The sequence below is a fragment of the Sinocyclocheilus rhinocerous genome, unplaced genomic scaffold (assembly GCF_001515625.1).
Source record: "Sinocyclocheilus rhinocerous isolate Xijiao unplaced genomic scaffold, SAMN03320098_v1.1 scaffold1702, whole genome shotgun sequence".
Taxonomy (NCBI): Eukaryota; Metazoa; Chordata; class Actinopteri; order Cypriniformes; family Cyprinidae; genus Sinocyclocheilus; species Sinocyclocheilus rhinocerous.
Genome location: NW_015636534.1, coordinates 88636 through 109713, shown reverse-complemented (window position 1 = coordinate 109713; position 21078 = coordinate 88636). Strand labels below are relative to the sequence as shown.

The following is a 21078-nucleotide window of genomic DNA, read 5'->3' as shown; positions in this document are numbered from 1 at the left end:
TTGCAAAGCAACTTTACAGTAAATTAAGTTTCTACAATATTTAGTGGTAGCTTATCAGTGGTGACTGTCAGTTTATGTACATATGGCAGAAATGTACGGAAAAATCAATTAAAGACGTAATCAAACAGACGATGAACACTATTAACAGCAATTATTATATGATGCAATCAAACATATTGCAAAATGTGGTAGTTCTGTATGTTGTTTCAGGGTTGGCATCATCTGAGGTCTTCTGAGGGGTTGGCATCATCTCTTCTCGTGTGTTCTGGATCCAGACTGAAGCTTGTGTATATCCTAGTTACCACGGGATGTCAATAGCTAAACAAATAGAGACATAATTAGTGTAGCTGCTGTTCCAACCAAGCAAAATTGATTTGTTTAACCCAAACTAAAGAATAATAATGTGCATTTGATCAGATATAACTGCAGTACAAGATTATGAGATGCATTATTTGAATGCTTGGCCAAAGAGATGTGTCTTTAATCTAGATTTAAACAGAGAGAGTGTGTCTGAACCCCGAACGTTATCAGGAAGGCTATTCCAGAGTTTGGGAGCCAAAGATTTGATTTATAAAACAGTATCATAGCTATTAAACTATTTCCTATGATTTTAAATCTGTATTTAACCTCAGAATGATCTCAAATGAGGTGCTAAAGTCTGATTTTGTGGTGGCTGTGCTTTAAAATTAAATGATTATGATATAGATATATAGTCTGACAGTAATCAGTGTTGAGCACCACTGTAAGGTAAACCCAGCCTTAAATGTTTTAAAATAATTTTTAAAATAAAACATTTGTTAGAAATTTAGAAAGGTATTTGAAAAGTAATCACACACTCTAAAAAATGCTGGGTTAAATATAACCCAATAGCTGGGTTTGTCCCTTTTTAACCCAGCGCTGGGTTATATTTAACCCAGCATTTTTTTAGAGTGCATGTAATTAGTTACATTAATAAAGTAATTGAAATAGTTACACTAGGCTACTTTTAATCTGTAACCTGTAACATTTCCAAAGTAACCTTCTAACACTGATAGGTAATATAAATAATGCAATTAGTGTGTTCACACTGGAAATTCCAAAAAGAAAACGTGCACTTTACCCGGATGATGCACCTAAATTACCAAACAAAGTGTGTAATGTTGAACACTTCATGCACTCAACTGTCGCAGCTTTAATTACGTATCAGACTCTGGTTATAAATGACAAAATAACCTTATAATTCATACACTACATACTTGAGTACATAAGTGGACATGAAGTGTGTATAGTGTGTCATTTGGGACACTCTTGAGTCATCTTTCACTATTTTGCATTTTCAGAAAAACCTACTTTTCTGAACTCCTGCTATGCCATTGATTTATTTGGCATGAAACTCTCACATCCCACATGACAAAAAGTTGTCAAAACATTTTGATTTTACAGATCTTTTACAAAGTTATATGCTAAATATACAGACTCTTATATGTGTCCCTGGAGCACAAAAGCAGTCTTAAGTCGCTGGGGTATATTTGTAGCAATAGCCAACAATACATTGTATGGGTCAAAATTATACATTTTTCTTTTATGCCAAAAATCATTAGGATATTAAGTAAAGATCATGTTCCATGAAGATATTTTGTTTATTTCCTACCGTAAATATATCAAAACTTAATTTTTGATTAGCAATATGCATGGCTAAGAACTTCATTTGGACAACTTTAAAGGCGATTTTATCATAAATGGACCCTTATGACTGGTTTTGTGCTCCAGGGTCACATATTGCTCATGACGTCCCGAAGCGGCCGCAGCAGATCTGCGCATGTCCAGCAGAGGGAGAACGCGCTCCTGCTTCAGCTCTGTCTGTCAGACGAAGAAGAAACATCACATGTGAAGTTTCGAGAGTGAAGACAGCACGCTTTATTTTGAGTTAAACCGGCACACAGTGAGCATCTTCCCGCGGAGCAGCAGGATGAGTGTGTCCATGCCGCAGAAGCGCTATTACCGGCAGAGAGCGCACTCCAACCCCATGGCCGACCACAGCTTCCAGTAGTAAGAGCGCTCTCTCACATGTGCTCTGTGTTTCTTCTCTCTCTGTGTGTGTGTGTGTGTGTGTGATGATGATGGTGTGTGTCGGTAGCCCGGTGTGCCCTGAGCAGATGGACTGGTTTCAGCTGTACCCGGAGTATTTCCGGCCGCTGGGCGGAAGCGGGAAACCGGACAAACACAACGCGCAGGTGGAGTTCGCTGACATCGGCTGCGGATACGGAGGACTTCTGGGTAATCTGTACTTACTTATTTAACATATTGGAGAAAATATCTAAGCATTTGGTTAATATAAAATTAGAGATGCACCGATTGCAATTTTCTTGGCCGATTTCCGTTTTTGTTTTTAAGAGTGACCTGCATACCGATTTTTGCCGATTCCGATTTCTTTCTAAGAACTATAATTGACAGCATATACAAAAAAAAAAAATTATACTTTTTTTTTAATGCAAAAAAATTATTGACATCATAAAAAGTATTAAACATTACAATTCCCCCAATCTGGACTAAGTTACAGATATTCTCTATCCACCTTTTTCTTCAACGTGGAAGTAAGCCTATGGGTGAGACTAGAATGTGGTATTTTCACATGCTTTCAGATGGAGCAGCATTTACTTCACAGAGCCGTAGTTCACTGAGAAGCTATGCAAACAGCTGTCATTATCGCCAACGATTTCTTCGATTTCAGGATCACGCAATAAAATCTTAACTTGTCAGTGAACTACGGCTCTGTGTAGTAAATGCTGCTCCATCTGAAAGTACGTGATGATGATTTCCTGCTGATTACAGAACCGGCATTACTATCAAAATGCGCATGACAATCGCATTCGATTAATCGTGCAGCCCTAGGCCGTGCCCATTTTTACGACAAGAAAAAGGTGGATAAATGCATTTACACTCCAAAATTTCACATGCATAAATAATTTTATAAAATTAATGTTTTAAATATTTTTTAAACATACAAATAAGAAATGTTGGGAAAAAATGCAATGCTTTTAAATATGAAACCAAACCACCAGTAGGTGGCGGCAAATGACTGTGATGTAATTTAGTCCTACATTCAACAGATTCGTTCAAACGGCGGATTCATTCAGAAACGAGTCAAGTGACTACTGTCTTTATGAACGGTTTACTGATCCATTGACTCACTTGATTCGTTCAAAAGCGTGGATTCATTCAGTAACGAAACACCGCTGTGTGGCTCGGAGACACAAAACACTTCTGCTGTGGCTTTGATTGGAACAGTGACCGACAATTAGTGTGAGAAAGTTTTGTTAATTTTTTTTGTACATTTTACCATGATTTACAGGGAAAAATGTCATTCAGCTTTATAATAGTTTGTATAACAAAAAATCTTGTGAGGCATATTTAGAACAAGAATCATTAGATGACATTAAAAAACTCACTGCAGCAGTAAAATATTAATTAATTGTAATTTTAAATCTTTACTAATCTTTAACACTATCCTTCAAACCACTAGGTAGGTTTTACCCATTTATCAGCAAGAAGTTTTTCAGAATTATAATTCACTATCTTTTTATATTTTCAATAAGTACAGATCAGAATAACTGTGTTGTTTCATAAACATAAATATATCTATAACACTGACATTATTTCACCCATATATATATTTTTTTTACATTTTATTCTTTACAAAAGCTATTTGAAACATTAAAGTAGACACTTTACTTGCATTTAATATGCATGTGTAATATGCATTCTACATGCGTAATTTTTGCGTAAATGCGTACATCTTTAAAAGTCTGTTTAAAAAGAATAAGGGCGCTGAAGTCGAGTCACTGATTAGATTAGTAGGGCTGTGTGTTTGAATCGTCCAACAAGTTATCATTTCTTCTTAGACAGTTTTCTGAGTTAGTTAGTCCAGGAATATGAACATGATCTGTACCTGTATTTAGATATCCGGTGTCATTTCTTAGTTATACTACGGTATGTTTTATGAAGCGCATGATAGTTTTAGTCTTGTCACGTTAATGTTTGTGGTGTTGACTGATTATCATTGGTCGATGCAGTTACATCTTAGAGCTGCAAGAGGGCGACATTTACCAGCACTGCCCTTATATAGAGACTCCCAACTGTCCCATAGAGTTCCAGTCAGGATCAATGTGTTTGCATCATCATCATCATCATCACAAGGAAAGCTTGCCTAAACCTCATAGCCTTCAAATGTTAACTCATAGTTTTGTATAGTAAACAAGAAGTGGATGTTTGTGGAAATGTAAGCATTAAAATCTCTAAGGCTTGTCATGTCAAATCAAAGTAAAACCTTAAATCCCGGCGGCGATCTGAAGGAATATAATATAAGGGTCATTCTGTGTCAAATCAACCACTTTTCAGAAACTTTCCTGGCTCACATTTTTGATTTTGTAAAAAAAAAAAAAATAATAATTCTAGGGGGGGGGGTCAAAATGAGAATTTTCACCTGAGATTCAGAGCCAGATTACAGGAGGGTAAAAATGATTTCAGAAAGATTGCAGCATCGTTATGATATTTTTACACCGAGATTATAGGTCTATTAGTGAAATCTGTTGACTAGCCATCTTTGTTGCATTATGTGCCAGTGGTGAACATTCAAAAATTGGAAAAAAGCACTTTTGAGTATTTTTTTATTTATTTTTTGCATGCCCGTAACTCAAGAAGTAGGCTATTAAATATATCTTAATTGCCTTTTAGATTTTGGGTCTTAACAAACTTTCCTTTTGGCGTCTTCATTTTTAAGGCCCTATATGGTTCATTTTTGAGATCTCAATATGGCTCCAGGAGTAAACTGTTAAATTGTACAAATTTTCAGTGGTCAAAAAGCAAATGTGGGTCACTTTGCAAAAATATGATCATTCTTTTCTTTTAAAGAGGAATGTCTGAAGAACAAATAATGTTGAAACTAGAAATGTATATAACTAGAAAACAATTGCATACAAAATACCTGTCTGAGAGTCATTTTCCCATTTCTAATTGGTCACCACTGGCACGTAATGCAACAAAGATAGCTAAAATCAACAGATTTTGTTCACTGTGAAAATAACGCAACGATGCTGCCATCTTTCTGAAGTCTTTTTTTTTATCCTCCTGTAATCTGGCTTTGAATCTCAGGTGAAAATTGCCATTTTGACCCCCCTCTACTAAATAGTGGATTACTTGGTAAATTTTCATCCATGAAATTTCATTTTTTTTTTTTTCACCAGAAAGAGAAACAGCACCTCCTATTGAGGGACTTCTGGTAACTCTGGCCGAGTTTGCAAGGAATGACCCATAGCTGTATCTCAATACATATTACTTGTGTTAATTAATGTAGCTGGAGACGAGGATACAATATGTTTTAAGCACAAACACATCCTCCTCGTGTTGAGACGAGTGCTTCATCGATCTGTGCCGATAGCAGGTCCTCACTCATCAAAGCCTTTCATGCACAAAACACATTTAAACGCCTTTGGACTCATGATGCAGTCATGATCTTAACAGGCATGTCTGTGATCGGTCACGGTGCTTAAAGGGTTAGTTCACCCAAAAATGAAAATTAGCCCACAAATTCCTCGCCCTCAAGCCATCCTAGGTGTATATGACTTTCTTCTTTCAGACGAATCCAGTCGGAGTTATATTAAAAATGGTCTTTGATCTTCCAAGCTGTTTCATGGCACTCAGCGGGTGTTGCATGCATCAGTCCAAAAGAAGTTAAATAAAAAGCGCCCATCCATTAAAAAAAAGTGTCTCACACGGCTCCGGGGGGTGAACAAAGGCCTTCTGTAGCGAATGTAGTAATTTCAAGCTCAAAAAAGGGAAATATTTATGACGAATTATAACTGGTTATGATTCATAATAAATATTTAGATTAGATCTTTGAATTAACTGTAGCAGAATCAATATTACCATTACTTGATCTGTCCGTCCACCGAGCAGACAAAATAATCATTTATCAATTCAGAGAAAAATTATTTTCCTGGCCAAGGAAGAATAATCTTTCCTTATTTATGTCACGAGACTCACCGGCGTATGCGCAACGCTGAACTCATACGTCATCCGCTCGGAGCTGCTTCTGTGTAGGACTGTTGGAGCAAGCTACAGTAAAGTGATTATTACGTTTTGAATATGGATATTTTTCTTACAAAAATGCATCGATTCACTACAGAAGGCCTTTGTTCATCCCCCGGAGCCGTGTGAGACACTTTTTTTTTTTTTTAATGGATGGGCGCTTTTTATTTCACTTCTTTTGAACTGATGCATTCAACACCCGCTGAGTGGCATTAAACAGCTTGAAAGATCAAAGACTTTTTTCATTTTTAATATAACTCCGACTGGATTCGTCTGAAAGAAGAAAGTCATATACATCTAGGATGAATTGAGGGTGAGTAATTTGTGGGCTAATTTTCATTTTTGGGTGAACTAACCCTTTAATAATGCATTGGAGGACGGCGTCACACTGTCTGATCACATGACGTTATTACTCGTATCAGAGAGTTGAGTTATCATGGGCTCCTTCATCTCCACCACTGCTGCCTCTCACAGTTTTTCTCTCCAGTGCCAGGGCAGTTGTGACCTTTTGCTACTGATGTTGAAGCAAGCGGTTTTGTGTTGCGAAAAGCGCTCTACAAATAAACAACTTAGGGCCAGTTTTACTAAACGGGGCAAATTACCGCGAGAGCGCAATTCCAAAACAGCGCCGATGGGTGTGGAAATTTCTGCTGGGGATTTACTGACAACACGCAAATTAAAGAACACAGACGCAACATCTCATATCGACCTACGCAATATACCAAGCGCAGTGCAAATGAGTGTAGTCGCAAATAAAGAATGAAGAAATAAAGAAGCCACAGTATGTTGAAAAGAACCGGAGGCCAGAATATGAAGGGTTGCACGTTTTGATAGACCTGGTATTTATAAGTACTAATACACAGCCAATACGCTAGTAATATGCATACTGATGAGCAACTAGTTAATAGTGAATAGTACTCCCTAAGGCTGATGATACACAGGGCAACTTTTTTTGAGCAATGTTGCTTGGGCACTTTCCCATTGAGAATGGGTAACAGATTTCTATCTGGATACTTTAGATCAGTCGCGGGCCCTGTGTCTCACCTGGTTGCCCGTTGACGGCAACATTAGCCAAAGTTGCCCCATGTATCATCAGCCTAAAGTAAAGTGTTACTGAATCTCTCTCTCTCTCTCTCATAGTTGAGTTGTCGAAGCTGTTCCCCGAGCAGCTGATCCTGGGTCTGGAGATCCGGGTGAAGGTCTCAGACTATGTCCAGGACCGCATTGGCTCTCTGCGAGCGGCTGAGCCGGGCAGCTACCAGAACATCGCCTGCCTGCGCAGCAACGCCATGAAGTACCTGCCCAACTTCTTCACCAAGGGACAGGTCGGGGATGGCGTTTTATTGCTTGTAGTGTTTATTAGCTACTGTGTGATGTTTGTAAGAGACCTGCTGTGGAGCTTAGAATGAGACGTTTCCCTTCTTTCTCATGAGCAGGGGTTAAATTAGGCCGGGGCACATAGGCTTACCTTGGTAACTCATCAGAGGACTTTCCTCACACATTTCAACATTATAGGCTATAGTTTTAAACACTTTACTCATTCTGACTAATTCAAGCAACGATGCGACGCATATCTCTGAAAGGAACCGAGTGTCTTCAGAAAAGTTTCGATTGCATTTCAAATGTATCTGATAAAGTAGCGTTCATGAGCGCAGCGCTGCTTTGTTTACAGCTGTTACCGGGGAAACCGCTATATTTTGACGTTCCAAAAGCGCCTCCTACTGGCAGAGAATCAAATTGGATTTTCAATAAGCCTGTCTGCTGTTTCCCCCGTCCGCCCATATAACACTGTTTTAAATTAATATAATAATTTATACTTCTGACTCGTCCCTTTTCTTAAAAAATGGTTTAAAGACTGAAACATGAGTTTCATCATTTTAGATATATTTTTTTGTTTTTGTGAAAACCTGAATCTCAACCGTAATTAAATCATGTTTTTACTGTCATTTTACAGTTTAATATGTTACCATAGACATTGCCCTACTCTGCTCATATGGTATTAATTTTTATTTTAAATACATTTTTGCAGGTCTTAAAAAAAAGGTCTTGATTTTATTTGATTTTAAAAATCCTGCAGACAGATGTAGCTTTGCACACTGCCAGCATCTAGAATGATTTTGATCAGCATTTTAGTGTTCATAACAGAGAGCTCTCTCAACTTGTTATATTTTACATTGTTAATTGTTACAATATAATTACAATATACTTGTTAATTGATTTTGTAGGCTTTGCATACACATGTGCAAAAGCCGGAAACCACAGAGCACATAACAAATCCCAAGTTAACCCCTGCTCATGCGTATCATTGAAATCAAACGTCTGTGAGTCTGCTTGTGCTTCTAGTCATCAGATTGAAGTTAACATGTACAAATTATTGCAGTTACCTTGAGTAAAATATTAATATCCACAAGAGTAACTTCAGACTAGTGCGATATAATTCTGTCAACCAGCAGAAATCACACTGATGATTTAGTCCTACAAAATGATCTGAACTGTACAATTTGTTCACAGTCGATTACATCAATTTTCAATACATGGTACACATTTTCAAAACCTTCACACACTCAGTCCAGTGTTTTGTTTTTTGACTAAACTTTGTGTAAGTATCCATTGCTTTGGTACAAAATGCATTCAGTTTCGTCGTTTTGCAAAGTTCTCAAGTGTGTTAAACGGTTTTATTATTCCCTCATCAGTTCTGTTAGTGAATGCCACAAATGCAGCACTTCTCTTTTAAGGGATCGTTCACCCAAAAATGACATTTCTGTCATTTATTCATCCTCGTGTCATTCAAAAACCATAACACTTTCACATTTTCCCGAAGAGGTGTGATTGCTGTGGGTGCAAAAACAATCCACAAAAAGTAGTCTTCTGGTTCATCTGCATGGACTTAGGCAAACTTTACAGTGTTCTTCTTGGAGAGCAGTGGCTTTTTCCCTGCTGTCTTGAGTCATTCTTGTTCAGTGTTTGCCTGATGGTGGACCAATGAAGACTAGCCTTAGCCAAAGCACGAGAGGCATGTGGAAGCAAATGTTACCTTGGGGTTTCTGAGTGACCACCTGAAATATATACATCATAAATGTGAGTGATTTTTGTCAACTTTACACCAAGATGTAAAGTTTAGAAACAAATGACAATGTATTACATGAGTTCATCTGCAAGCACAATTCAAACACATACTGAAAAAATTTATTAATTGAATTTACTTAATTTTTTTTTTTTTAAGGTAAGTGGTTGCAATCAATTTATTTTAGCTGCATTTAAATGAACACATGTAGTTGACTAACTTTCAACATATATTTTTTTTTATTAAATGTAGCTAAAATAAATTGTTTGCAACCACTTACCTTAAAAAATGTAGTGTCATTTTTTTCAGTGCATAATGAAAATATCCTGATGTAATGCAGCCAATCTTATCATCTAGAAATGCTTGTTATCACTAGGGAACTGTGCTGAATCCAGTGAAACACAGGCCTGTATTTCACCAATTCTTTGTCTTGTTGTAGCAAATATCATCAAACCTCAGGACACACCAACACTAGAATCCACATGCTTTAATGTCCACACCAGAATAAATACCTAAACACTTTCACTACAACTCTGCCTCCACTTGTCTTCAGGTCTTCTCTGTAGCAGCTGTATAGTGTTTTAACAGTAGCAACCCACTGATCTGCTGAACATTAATAAACCTGGGCTTTGTCCAATCCAGCAGCACACTCTCTACGCTATATATAGCCATATACTTCGAGGACGCAATACTGAAGCAAAGAAATGTTTTATGTATAGTGTAGTGCAGATAAGATTGTCTAGACTTGCAGATGAGGGAAATAAAACAAGCCCTGTATAAGTTCATGGCCCAGCAGAGAAGGGTTGTGCCCTGTGGGGAAGATCCATCATGTACCAGCGTCAGAGGACAGCTGCGTATAATGTGTAGGATGGGCCAAAAGAGACTCTGAAGAGTCTTAGTGCAAAGGTACAACAACCACTGACAGACCCCTAAAGAGGGTTCAGTCCTCACATCACTAACCCATCAACTGATCCCCTCGGAATCATTATTATATATAACAAAACCCTTAAGTTTAATCATCAACATGTAGAAACGTGCACAAAACCGAAACAACGATTATGTCATAGAGCAGACCTCTATGGAAGCCTGTTTCCACGAGGGAATAAAATAAAGGTATTTGCAACCTTTGTATCCCATAATTCTGAGTTTATATCTCACAATTCAGACTTTTCTTGTAATTCTGAGAAAAAAGTCAGAATGGTGAGATATAAAGTTGCAATTACCTTTCTATCCCATGATAGAGACAAGCTTCCATAGACCTCTGAAGACCATCAAGGTCAGCGCGTCTCTTCAATTATCAGATAATTTGACCTTTTATGCCGATTCTTTTTTATTTTGAATGGTGTTCTTATTTGGCCATAAGCTCTTTCTGTCCTCCACCAGTACTATGAGCTGATACTGATGGCAGAGTGGCTTGCATCTCGTGTCATTCATGGATCAGATCCTCAAAAGCTTGATAGCACATCTGAAGGTGTGCAGCAGATCTGGTTTCAAATTCCAGTTTGACAGATGCTTTTGTAATGAACAGAATGTGTTTGAGTAACTGCAATTGATGGAGATGGACCCAAAAAAAAAAAAAGCTGTAGAGGTGTCAGTAGTAGGGATGTAATAATGGTACACATATTCGTACCGAAATTTTTTTCGGTATGAGTCTTTCGGTTTCGGTACGCATGTGCACCGAACAAATACAGCATTGTTTTAACAACTGCACAAGTGGAACTTCACTGGAATCTTTCAGTTTTATATATTGTTACTTGATAAGAAACAACGTCTCATCTTTCAAATTATATCCGTTTTTTTTTCTGGAAATGTAAACGATATATGCTGTTTTGGCGCTCTTTGATGTGGCGAGACAAGATTGCTGTATAAACACCACAGTTCAAACTAGAAAATTTAGTTCAAGATAGACATTTTAGAATTTATAATTAACTTAAAAACGTACATGTTTGCATTTTTTGTTTTTAAGTTGAGTGTTGATTATTTAAAAAAAAATAGTAATTATTTTTTACGTTTGGGCTCTGTTGGCAATTGTAACCTTACAGTAATGTAAAAGGGCTGTAGTTTAGAGCATAAGCTGAGATAGAATTTTATCCCTAGGAAAATTTAAATTATAATTGAATTTATGTAAAGAAAGAGCAATTTATTCAGTAAACCACTGTTTAGTTAAACAACAACAACATATGTTTAGTTTTTTCTCCCGCTGTACCGAAATCATACCGAACCGTGACATCAAAACTGAGGTACTACGTACCGAACCGTCATGTTTGTGAACCCTTACACCCCTGGTCAGTAGTGATTAAATCAGTGACTTTAATTAAGCATCTCTTCCTTTTTAGACAGTCCAGTCTAGCATCTGGTTCAGGTTGCCACGCTCTTATCTGACCATGCCAATCAAACCTTCTTCCAACATACACATTTGACCCGACTGTTGTTCCTACATGATTGTTCTGCTGTTAACGAAGATGTTGAATGTTGTTTTGTGCTCTTATAGGAGTTGTTGACTGCTTTTTTTTCTAGGCTTGATTGTGTTTATGGGGTGCAGTCTATCATGTTAATGCTTTGTTAAAAAAAAAAAAAAACACATTATTTTTTATATAATTTACCTTTATTCTCTGTCCCGCTCTGTCCCTTCTCCTATGAATGCTCTGATGATTTCCTGGTTTTATGAAGCCCCTCCCTCAGAAATACACAATGGGCTCAGATTGGTTAGCTGGCCCAGTGTGTTGTGATTGGCTAAACCGCCAGTGCAGTCCAGAAACGTCACGCCCCTCAGCTCAGAATGTGCTCCGTTTGTATTATAAACAATGGTGTCGTCAATATTACTTACCAGTTTGAGCCCGATTGAGACGCAGAGGATATTAGCGAAGAGGATCGCACAGAACCTGTGCAAGCACGGCTATTAATGGTATGTTTCTTTGTTTGTTTTTGTTTCATACTTTTAGATACGCTGTTGTTTGTAAATGCTACTGCTTCTGTTAGCTTTTAATATACGGTTTTATCTTGATTAAAGCTTTAATACAGCGGAATACATGATTGCGTTGTAGCATTTTTGTAACAGTAAGAAGTGTTTGACAGCAAGTATTGCTCGTTACCACGGCAACCGTGTGCGTGTCCATGTTTAACGCTTCTTGTAGCAATAGGGCCTTTCGCACCGCGGGAACCTTTTCATAGTACCAGAACTAATTGTGGAACTACCCACTTTTTGGCGTTTTCGCACCGCCGGAACTGGGTGCGATTTTAGTACCGGACTGCCTTTTTCGAGAACCAAATTAGCTCCTAATCCGGAGCAGGGTCTAACCAGCACAACTGGTACTAATCGTGACGTAAGTAGACATTGATAAACGCCCTCACCCGCCATGATTTAAAACGCTGTGTAAACATACTGTAAACATTGTGTCAACTTATTTCACAAGTATGGAGAACAGCGATAGATGGACGGACACTGAAGTGCAGGCACTTGTAGCAAATGTAGCACTGCCAGTTGTCGTTGGAGATTCTTAAGTCTTCCTTTCCGTTCTTTCAATCGCTTTACGTATATGTCGACTTTCCATGTCCATGAAAGGCCCTTATGTGAAAAATATCTGTCTGTCTATACACATAAAGTGTATAATTGGAACACAGTTTATTAAAGGGAGCTGATGATCTGATGATCTGAATGAGAGAGAGAGGGAGATGCAGAGCAGGGGACGCGAGGAACAGGATTAAGAACCACTGCTTTAGAACATTGATTTTGAAACTTGTGAATCCATTAGAATCAATAGAAGAAAGAATCGCGATTCATATATGAATAGATTTTTACATGCACCCCTAGTTTTGATGGCATGGCAACAACTCCTCTTCTTCTCTTAAAGCAGATGGTTTATGTAAATTTCAGGGTTTGTGATGTCACCAACCCGAGAAGAAGCTTGTTCTAGTCCCTACGAGCCGTAACTGTAGGCATTAAACTGACATAACTTTACATTTACATTTAGTCATTTATCTAAATCGACATACAAATGAGGACAATGGAAGCAATCAAAATCAACAAAAGAGCAATGATACGCAAGTGCTATAACAAGTCTCAGTTAGCTTAACGCAGTACACGTAGCAAGGGTTTTTTAAATAATATAATAAATAAAAAGAAAACCGATAGAATTGAAAAAGAATAGAGCAAGCTAGTGGTAGAGGTCTTTTTGCTTTTGTTAATTGTATAATAAATAAAAAGAAAACCGATAGAATACAAAAATATTAGAAAGCAAGAGTTAGTTTATTTTTTTTAACTTTAAAAGACAATATCTCTGTTTGCATTGGACTTTCAGCGTCGTAACTTTGCAGATATTGTTTATGCTCAAACGGCACATTACACACTAACTAACCTTAAAAAAGTGAAATCGCAATCAATCACCCGTTTAAAATGCTTTGTGCCATATTTATTTTGTAGAAAATGCCAGGCTTATATCCTGAATAAGATTAATATCAATAGTTAAAAAGGTCTTTTTTTTTAACATTTCACAGTATTGTGTAGTTACTTTTTTTCACTAGTGAGCCTATAGCCTCACTTGACTTCAATCATGCATCATTAAATTGCAATAACTGTGCGTTGAGATGCACAGTCTTTCATAGCTCGAACATCAGTAACACCACCGAAGCCAAAACATGTCAGTGTCTCAGGGATGTAAATAATACCATCACCACACCTGAACATGACAAGAGGATGAAATGAATGAGACTGAAATGATCCTTCGGAGCCGGAGGGCTTTTGGCATGAAAGGTACGTGCACAAACCAGAAGTAAAACACGCAGTTCTATTTACAGCGCCCTTCTTGCTGCTTTCTTTTAGTAAAGCCTTAATTAAAACATAGTGTGTTTTCCACCTTGTGAAATGGGGCCTAAAAAGACAGCCAGAGGCCCTGCTGCTCCCAGTAATTATCCTACAGATTGTCTCTTTATTTATTTGCCTAATAAAAACTAGTGTGCAGCGTTATTCTAATATTAGCAGCTGATGTGAAGGGGAACGGCTGTATTCCCCCACCGCAGGAGCGCAAGGTGGTCTTGAGTGTAATAAAAGCTCACAAAGGGGGGAATTCCAGGCAAGCAGCAGGTTAGTCCACAACCCCCTCACACGTCTGCATAGGCTTCAGTGAGCAGAAATGCTGACGGTAGTGTGCAGATCACGCAGTGGATTGGGTAATCGTGCTGCATGTGGAGTCTGTTGATATTGATCAGTGATTCCCACTTGGCAGTCTTCACATAATGACAGCCAGCTAGGACTCATTTGGTGATCAATGGGCAAAATGTTTCAAAGTTTGACCATTTCCTACTCTAGAGCACAAGCCATCACTACTAGCAGCATGACAGGAGGAGCAATGGCTTAAATTTCTTCTCCACTCTTTAGTCTGGGTCACGAGGGACAGCTGCTCTGCTTCCCTGGAAGCACAGCGTTTGAGGGGCAGAGTAGCTTGACAATTTCAGCACAACTCTGGCGGCAGTGCATGCCTTCTGCACAGGGCTACAGGTCTAAGTTCTGCCTTCTCCTGGGCCTATGAGGACACCAGCATGCATGCACAGGAGAAGAGACCGGTCTCTCGAGGAGAGGCACGTCCGGAATTTAGCAGCGGTAGAGACAAGACTTCATTCGCTTCAGGTGCACCTTATCACGTGCCACCAGTCCTGTTTGCAACTGTGCCCCTCCTCTCTCACACCTACTCCCTTTGGGAACCTGGTAAAGGGGGCAATCTAAGGAAAAGGGTGGGGATGATGACATGGGAAGGTGGCTGTTTAGTCACATACAACCCCCCAAGCATCATCCCCATCATATGGCCTCCGGCTTTTCCTTGTACCGCCCATCCGGGAGTGCTACCTCCTCAAGCTGTCTCCATGTGGAGAGGGCAGACCAGGGATATCTCTCCAGGCAGCTCTCCTTCTAACATCATGCCGGAGAAACATCTTTATTGATTCTCCGTCCAAGACTGGGCTTTCACAAACATTTACAAACAAGAAAGGACGATGTCATCCGCTGGTGGGCTGCTGCGCTGTGCAACGGAGCAATGCAAGACAGTGGGTATGGCATCAGGCCTTTTAGAGACCTTTATGTAACAAAACATAAAATGTCCAGAAAAGAAGAATAAAGTGTCCGTGGGGATACTAGTGTCCAAATAGACAGGGTATCTGGTGTCCCTACTGTGATTAGGAGTTGTGAAGGGTTTCCGAGGGGATTCAGGTTCCCCTATTCAGTCCGGGGAGTGAGGGACAGCAGATTCTTTATAGCAGCTCTCCTTCCCAGGAACCATGGCACTTCACTGGCAGGATAGTCTCAGCCTCAGACGTCACAAAATTGGAAACACTTCAGGAGTTTCGAGTTCAGGAGTTTCATCATTGGATTGGTTGAATTATTCAGGATTTCTGGGAGAGGTGTGTGTCGCGTTCTTTAACGTTCTGCCTGGAAACAAAGATGCTGTGATGCCAAACCCCCTCACGGAAGAAGAAAACCATCTCTTGAGGAGACCCCCCCCCCACATGATTGTAAAGCGCTTTGGGTGTACAACAATACACAATAAAGCGCTATATAAATGCATCATTCATTCATTCATTCATTCATGTTTACAACTGTGACGATGAGCGCTTATCAGGATCAACTAAATGCTGGATTTTCAAAAGTATGTGAAAAATGTCAAGTTTGCGGCATATGATCTTTAAAATATGTCCAAGAGTTTTACACACCGGTCTGTTATTGAGGGGACATTTCCACGCCCATAAACATGACGCGGCACAAAATGAAACATGATTGGTTGCTTTACCTGTGAGTCATATGGCCTCTTGGCCAGGCCTTGGCCATTCAAAGCAGCCAAGGTTCCCAGACCTTCTGCCATGCTTTCTGCATGGGGCTAAATTTCCAGAGAATCTGGTGGTACGGGAATCCCTCCCCGCTCCCCTGCTGGACCTACGAGGACAAAAACAGTAGGACACCCACATTGACGAGTACTTGTGTGGGGAAATACCCGCAACTCTAGTTTATACGAGTACAAAAACATTTTTATCACTCTTAACGTTTGGAGAGAAAAAGTGCAGACACTAGATAAGGATGAATCTTTCTAGTGTGCCTGTGTTTGTGCACACTTGATGCATTCCAGACAGGATAAATCCACCTCAGAAGGGTGGGAACAATCATGGCCACCATATTGAGTGGTTGTTCCATTTCAAGGTGCTCAAAACTGGCCACTGAAGGATTTCAAGAGGTACAACTAATCAGCACTTTGCCACCAAATGTTACATGATCCATGTTTACTTTATAGTCCCCAATATACAGCTACGTTTTTCATTCTTTGGTAATAGAAGTAAAAAGAAGGTGCACTCTAAAAAAGGCTGGGTTAAAAACAACCACACTTGGGTTATTTGGAAACCCAGTGCTGGGTAAATATTGGACAGAACACATGTTGGGTAATTTTGACTCAGCTGGTTGGGTTAAACGTTTTTACCCACCATGCTGGGTTGTTTTATTTAAGTCATCTATTGTTTAAAAATTATTATATTGCTGGCTTAAAATGTTTTTTTTTTTTTACCCAAATGCTGGGTTCAGCTTGTTGGGTCATTTTATTGGGTTATTTTTAATATTTGTACCCAGGTGCTGGGTCATTTTAACGCTGGGTTATTTTTTTCTACCTAACCGCTGGGTTGACCCTGTCTCCGGTGAAACTTCTCAACAACGCAGCTGCTGAGAGCGCTGGCTTTTTAAGTCCACAAGAGAGAGCGGTTCTCAGCGCCGCTGCCGCCGATTTGGTGCACTCTTTCGGGGAAATAAAGGTTTGTATACATTTTATTTCATTTATAAAGTCTTTAATGTGGTGTAATTTATATTATTTTACGCAACGCAACATACACTCTAAAAAATGCTGGGTTGTTTCAACCCAACTTTGGGTCAAATATGGACTAACCCAACCATTGGGTTAAATTTTGAAATTACATTTTTAACCCAAAAGTTGGGTTAGTCCATATTTGACCCAAAGTTGGGTTGAAACAACCCAGCATTTTTTAGAGTGTAAGGATGAGATGTCAGTCAGCTGTGTCAGCAGCGGTCATTTCGCGCTGGAAACGCTTTTGCCTTGCATAACATAAATGGATTTTATTAATTATAATACTGAGTGTAATTTAATTTGATGTTAAAATATGTTCTCTAATCTCAGTACTGTTTGTTTTTGGGCAGGTTTTTGAGTCAGTCACGCCATCTCTCAGCTACGAGTGAAACGCGAGGCTGCGGTCTAAAGTTCGCAGTTCCTCCGCGAAGAGCAGCCCTTCACCAGCTCAGATATCGGCGACACACCGGCATTAGAATTAGCACCATTTCAGTAAAAAGCGATTACAGAAAATGGTAGAAATCACTTAAATTAAAATGCTACTTTTAAATGTGCCTTTTTTATTTTTAAAATGCTTGTTAAACGAGTTTAAATGTATGCAGTATTGTAAACTATGCTGTGTTCACCCAAATAAATTAAATTTGTCTTGTATTTTGTCCATGGGTGTTCTTGCGTTATTCGTTGAAGACAGGCTCAACCCAGCGGTTTGGTAGGAAAAAAAATAACCCAGCATTAAAAATAACCCAGCAACTTAGTTACATAAAAAACTACCCAGCACCTGCGGAAAAATATTAAAAACAACCCAATAAAATGACCCAACAGGCTGAACCCAGCATTTGGGTTAAAAAAAATATCCCAGCATTTTTTAGAGTGTGGAAATACTTGTGCAGGGATGTACTGTTAACGAACATCCAGATGCCATCCATGCTTCTAAGAGTGGCATTTAGATGATTGTGTAAATACGCTTTCCACACAATAACAAAATAAACACACAACAAAAATGACACAAAAAATGGTGAGAAAACGTCAAAGAAAGCATCTGATCATAGTGATGTGGATGTTTGCAGCAGCTCTGCAATTCAGCGCTCTAGAAAATGTAAAATCACGTCATGTTTATGTATACAACACTTAATACGATAGATAGCTTTAATCTAAACAACTGAACAGTATTAAATATGAAAAACAACGTTAACGCCAACGCCCTCCGTCAAGCGTTAACGCTGATGCCCCGTGTGAATGGGTTGTAAGTTTCCAAGTCAAAGAGGGAGTAACCCTGCAGCCACACCCACCTGTTATGTAATCACCATGGACCAATGGTAGTTTGAAGGTGTTTACCAACTGAAGCAAACTTTTCCGAACTCCCGAAACAAGCATCAAACCAACTTTTGTTTTAGCCTGATTTTGTTTGAAGTAACATCACACCAGTGTAGGTGTTAAGCTACATGCAGTTGTTTTGATAGTATTTCATTTTCTTTATAGATTTGAAATATACTTAAAGGGTTAGTTCACCCAAAAATAAAAATTAGCCCACAAATTACTCACCCTCAAGTCATCCTAGGTGTATATGACTTTCTTCTTTCAGACGAATCCAGTCGGAATTATATAAAAAATTGTCTTTGATCTTTCAAGCTGTTTAATGCCACTCAGCGGGTGTTGCATGCATCAGTCCAAAAGAAATTAAATAAAAAGCGCCCATCCATAAAAAAAAAGTGTCTCACACGATTTCTGAGCGGCACATGACCACCTCAGAGGTCATCCGCCCGGAGCTGCTTCCGTTTACAACAGTGAGCGCAAGCTAGATTAAAGTGATTATTACGTTTTGAATATGGATATTTTTCTTACAAAAACGCATCGATTCGCTACAGGAGGCCTTTGTTCCCCCCCCGGAGCCGTGTGAGACACTTTTTTTTTTTTTATGGATGGCCGCTTTTTATTTAACTTCTTTTGTTCTTTTAGTTTTTAAAGGGCCTTTTAGTGCATTGAGTTTTGGCGTTATGTCTAAGTGAGAAAACAGTTCATGTGTTTTGAAAGATGTTTTTATTGAATGCATTTTGTGCCAAAGCAATAAGTGATTCACAGTTTAGCCCGCATAGACTGCGGTTGTGCTCACTCTGTGAAGTTTTGAAAAAGTGACAAGTATTAAGAAATGGGTCCTAGTGACTGTATACAAAAAAATCAATCAATAAATCAATCAGTGTGACACCTTGTAAGTATTTGTAAAATTTTCACTCAGAAATTGGTAGTAAATTTTCCAAATATATAATTTTTTTGTATACTCTTACGATTCCTGCCATTAAAAAGTTATGGGTTGTGCTCTATGTTATAGTATGTGCACTTTCTTGTACCTACAGTGTGCTTATCTAAGAAAGTACCGGGTAACATAAGATAACATGAGGTTAGGTTTGGGTGCAGGTTCAGGTTAGTACCTAGTTACTACCAAGTTATTGTAATATCTATAACAATTGTTTAGTATGTACATGTGGAGTAGGACTGTAAAATAAAGTGCTACCAAGATATTGTCAGAATAGTATGCAGTTCTGAATTGAGCAACTGTCTTCCCTCACATTGGTTCACGCTGTGACACAAAGTACAGTTCCACAAACCACAAATAACTCTTCTCTGTCGTTTGCAGCTCAGCAAGATGTTCTTTCTCTTTCCGGATCCACACTTTAAGAAAACCAAACACAAGTGGCGCATTATTAGCCCTACGTTACTGGCGGAGTATGCGTACACGCTCAGAGTCGGGGTAAGAACACTTTCCTCTTTAATGAGCCATTTAAAGCAAATGAATGCACGATGTTGAGCACAGGGCTTTAATTGCCAGCACATTTTGCACCGGTTTAAATCCTTAATTAACCCCGCAGCATTGACCTGAAAGCACCTCCCTCCCCGCAGTCAGAGCAGTATAGCTTTCAGTCCTTTAATGTGTAAATGCTCTTTGTGAGGCCATGCAGAGCATCCGTTTTTATTTATTTGCTTTACCTTAGTGTTATACATATGGAATGAGAGGAAACGTGTCAGTCTTGTCATATTATCTCTATATGGCCTCTCGTGTGTGTGCACATCTGTGTGTGACGGCGCTGGGGGAGGTCGATGAGAACAGAACAATGCCAGGCTTGTGTTTTGTGAAGGTGGGTTATTAATACAGTCTGAGTGCTGTGCCCCGCTGGGGGGGAGCAGACGTCTGGAGAGCTCAGAGAAAGACAGAAGAGCCACTTCAGCAATGTATATGGAGATTTGGCCACAGTGAAGATGGAAGCGGTGAGGACAAAGGTAAGACGAGGTATGTTGAGTGAATGGAGGCTTAATTAACGTCATATAAAGTTTTCCACTGCTGGTAAGAACGAACGGGCTGCTGAATACCTGTGTTACTTCCCAGAATCTTATCTTCTGATTATTCTGTCTGCGCTGTCTACAGAGTAAACGCCAATGACACGGCCGATAAGATCCCATGTTTGCTGTGCTGCTATTTTGACCCCCTCTGTCAGGAAAATCTGTTACGGTTCAAAGTATTTAAGGCAAGACCACGGCATTGATTTTCATGTAAAATGTGCTGGGCAAGAGTCAAATCAATAGTTGAGATGAAGCGATGCGGAGGTGTGTGTCATGTGTGCACGTCCTGAACCGGCTCTGTTGCACTGCAGGGAAATTAATTCTCATTTAAAGGGGTCATCAGATGCAAAATGCACTTTTACAAGTCGTTTGAACATAAATGTGTGTTGGCAGTGTGTGTACACAACCACCCTTTAAAGGGGTCATCAGATGCAAAATGCACTTTTACAAGTCGTTTGAACATAAATGTGTGTTGGCAGTGTGTGTACACAACCACCCTATAATGATAAAAATCCACCCAGTGGTATTTTTTTAATCTCTATAAATAATATCCCCTTTTTCAAATCAAGCCGATTTCAGATTCTTGGCTGTGTGACGTCACACAGACCCAGGCCCCTCCCACGATTGTTGATTGACGCTGGTGTTTAATCACAGCTCCGCCCTGAGTGAGCTGTCACCAGTCCGCCATTGTTTAGACTCCGGAGCAGAATGGCTCCTAAGAGATTGAGGAGTTTTGTTGTTGGATGTAATAATGAACAGCAGTCGTCATTTACTCCCGACATCTGA

At 39.2% G+C, this 21078-nt stretch overlaps 1 protein-coding gene across 1 annotated transcript in view; it reads left to right on the top strand.

Annotated features, from left to right (window-relative positions):
- The first annotated feature begins 1783 nt into the window (after positions 1–1783).
- mettl1 (methyltransferase 1, tRNA methylguanosine) overlaps positions 1784–21078 on the top strand; it is a 20375-nt gene continuing 1080 nt past the window's right edge. The window contains exons 1-4 of the mRNA XM_016562445.1: positions 1784–2028; positions 2117–2256; positions 7207–7391; positions 19592–19705. Coding sequence (XP_016417931.1) covers positions 1949–2028; positions 2117–2256; positions 7207–7391; positions 19592–19705 — 519 coding nt within the window. The 5' untranslated portion in view covers positions 1784–1948. The remainder of the gene's footprint in view (positions 2029–2116; positions 2257–7206; positions 7392–19591; positions 19706–21078) is intronic.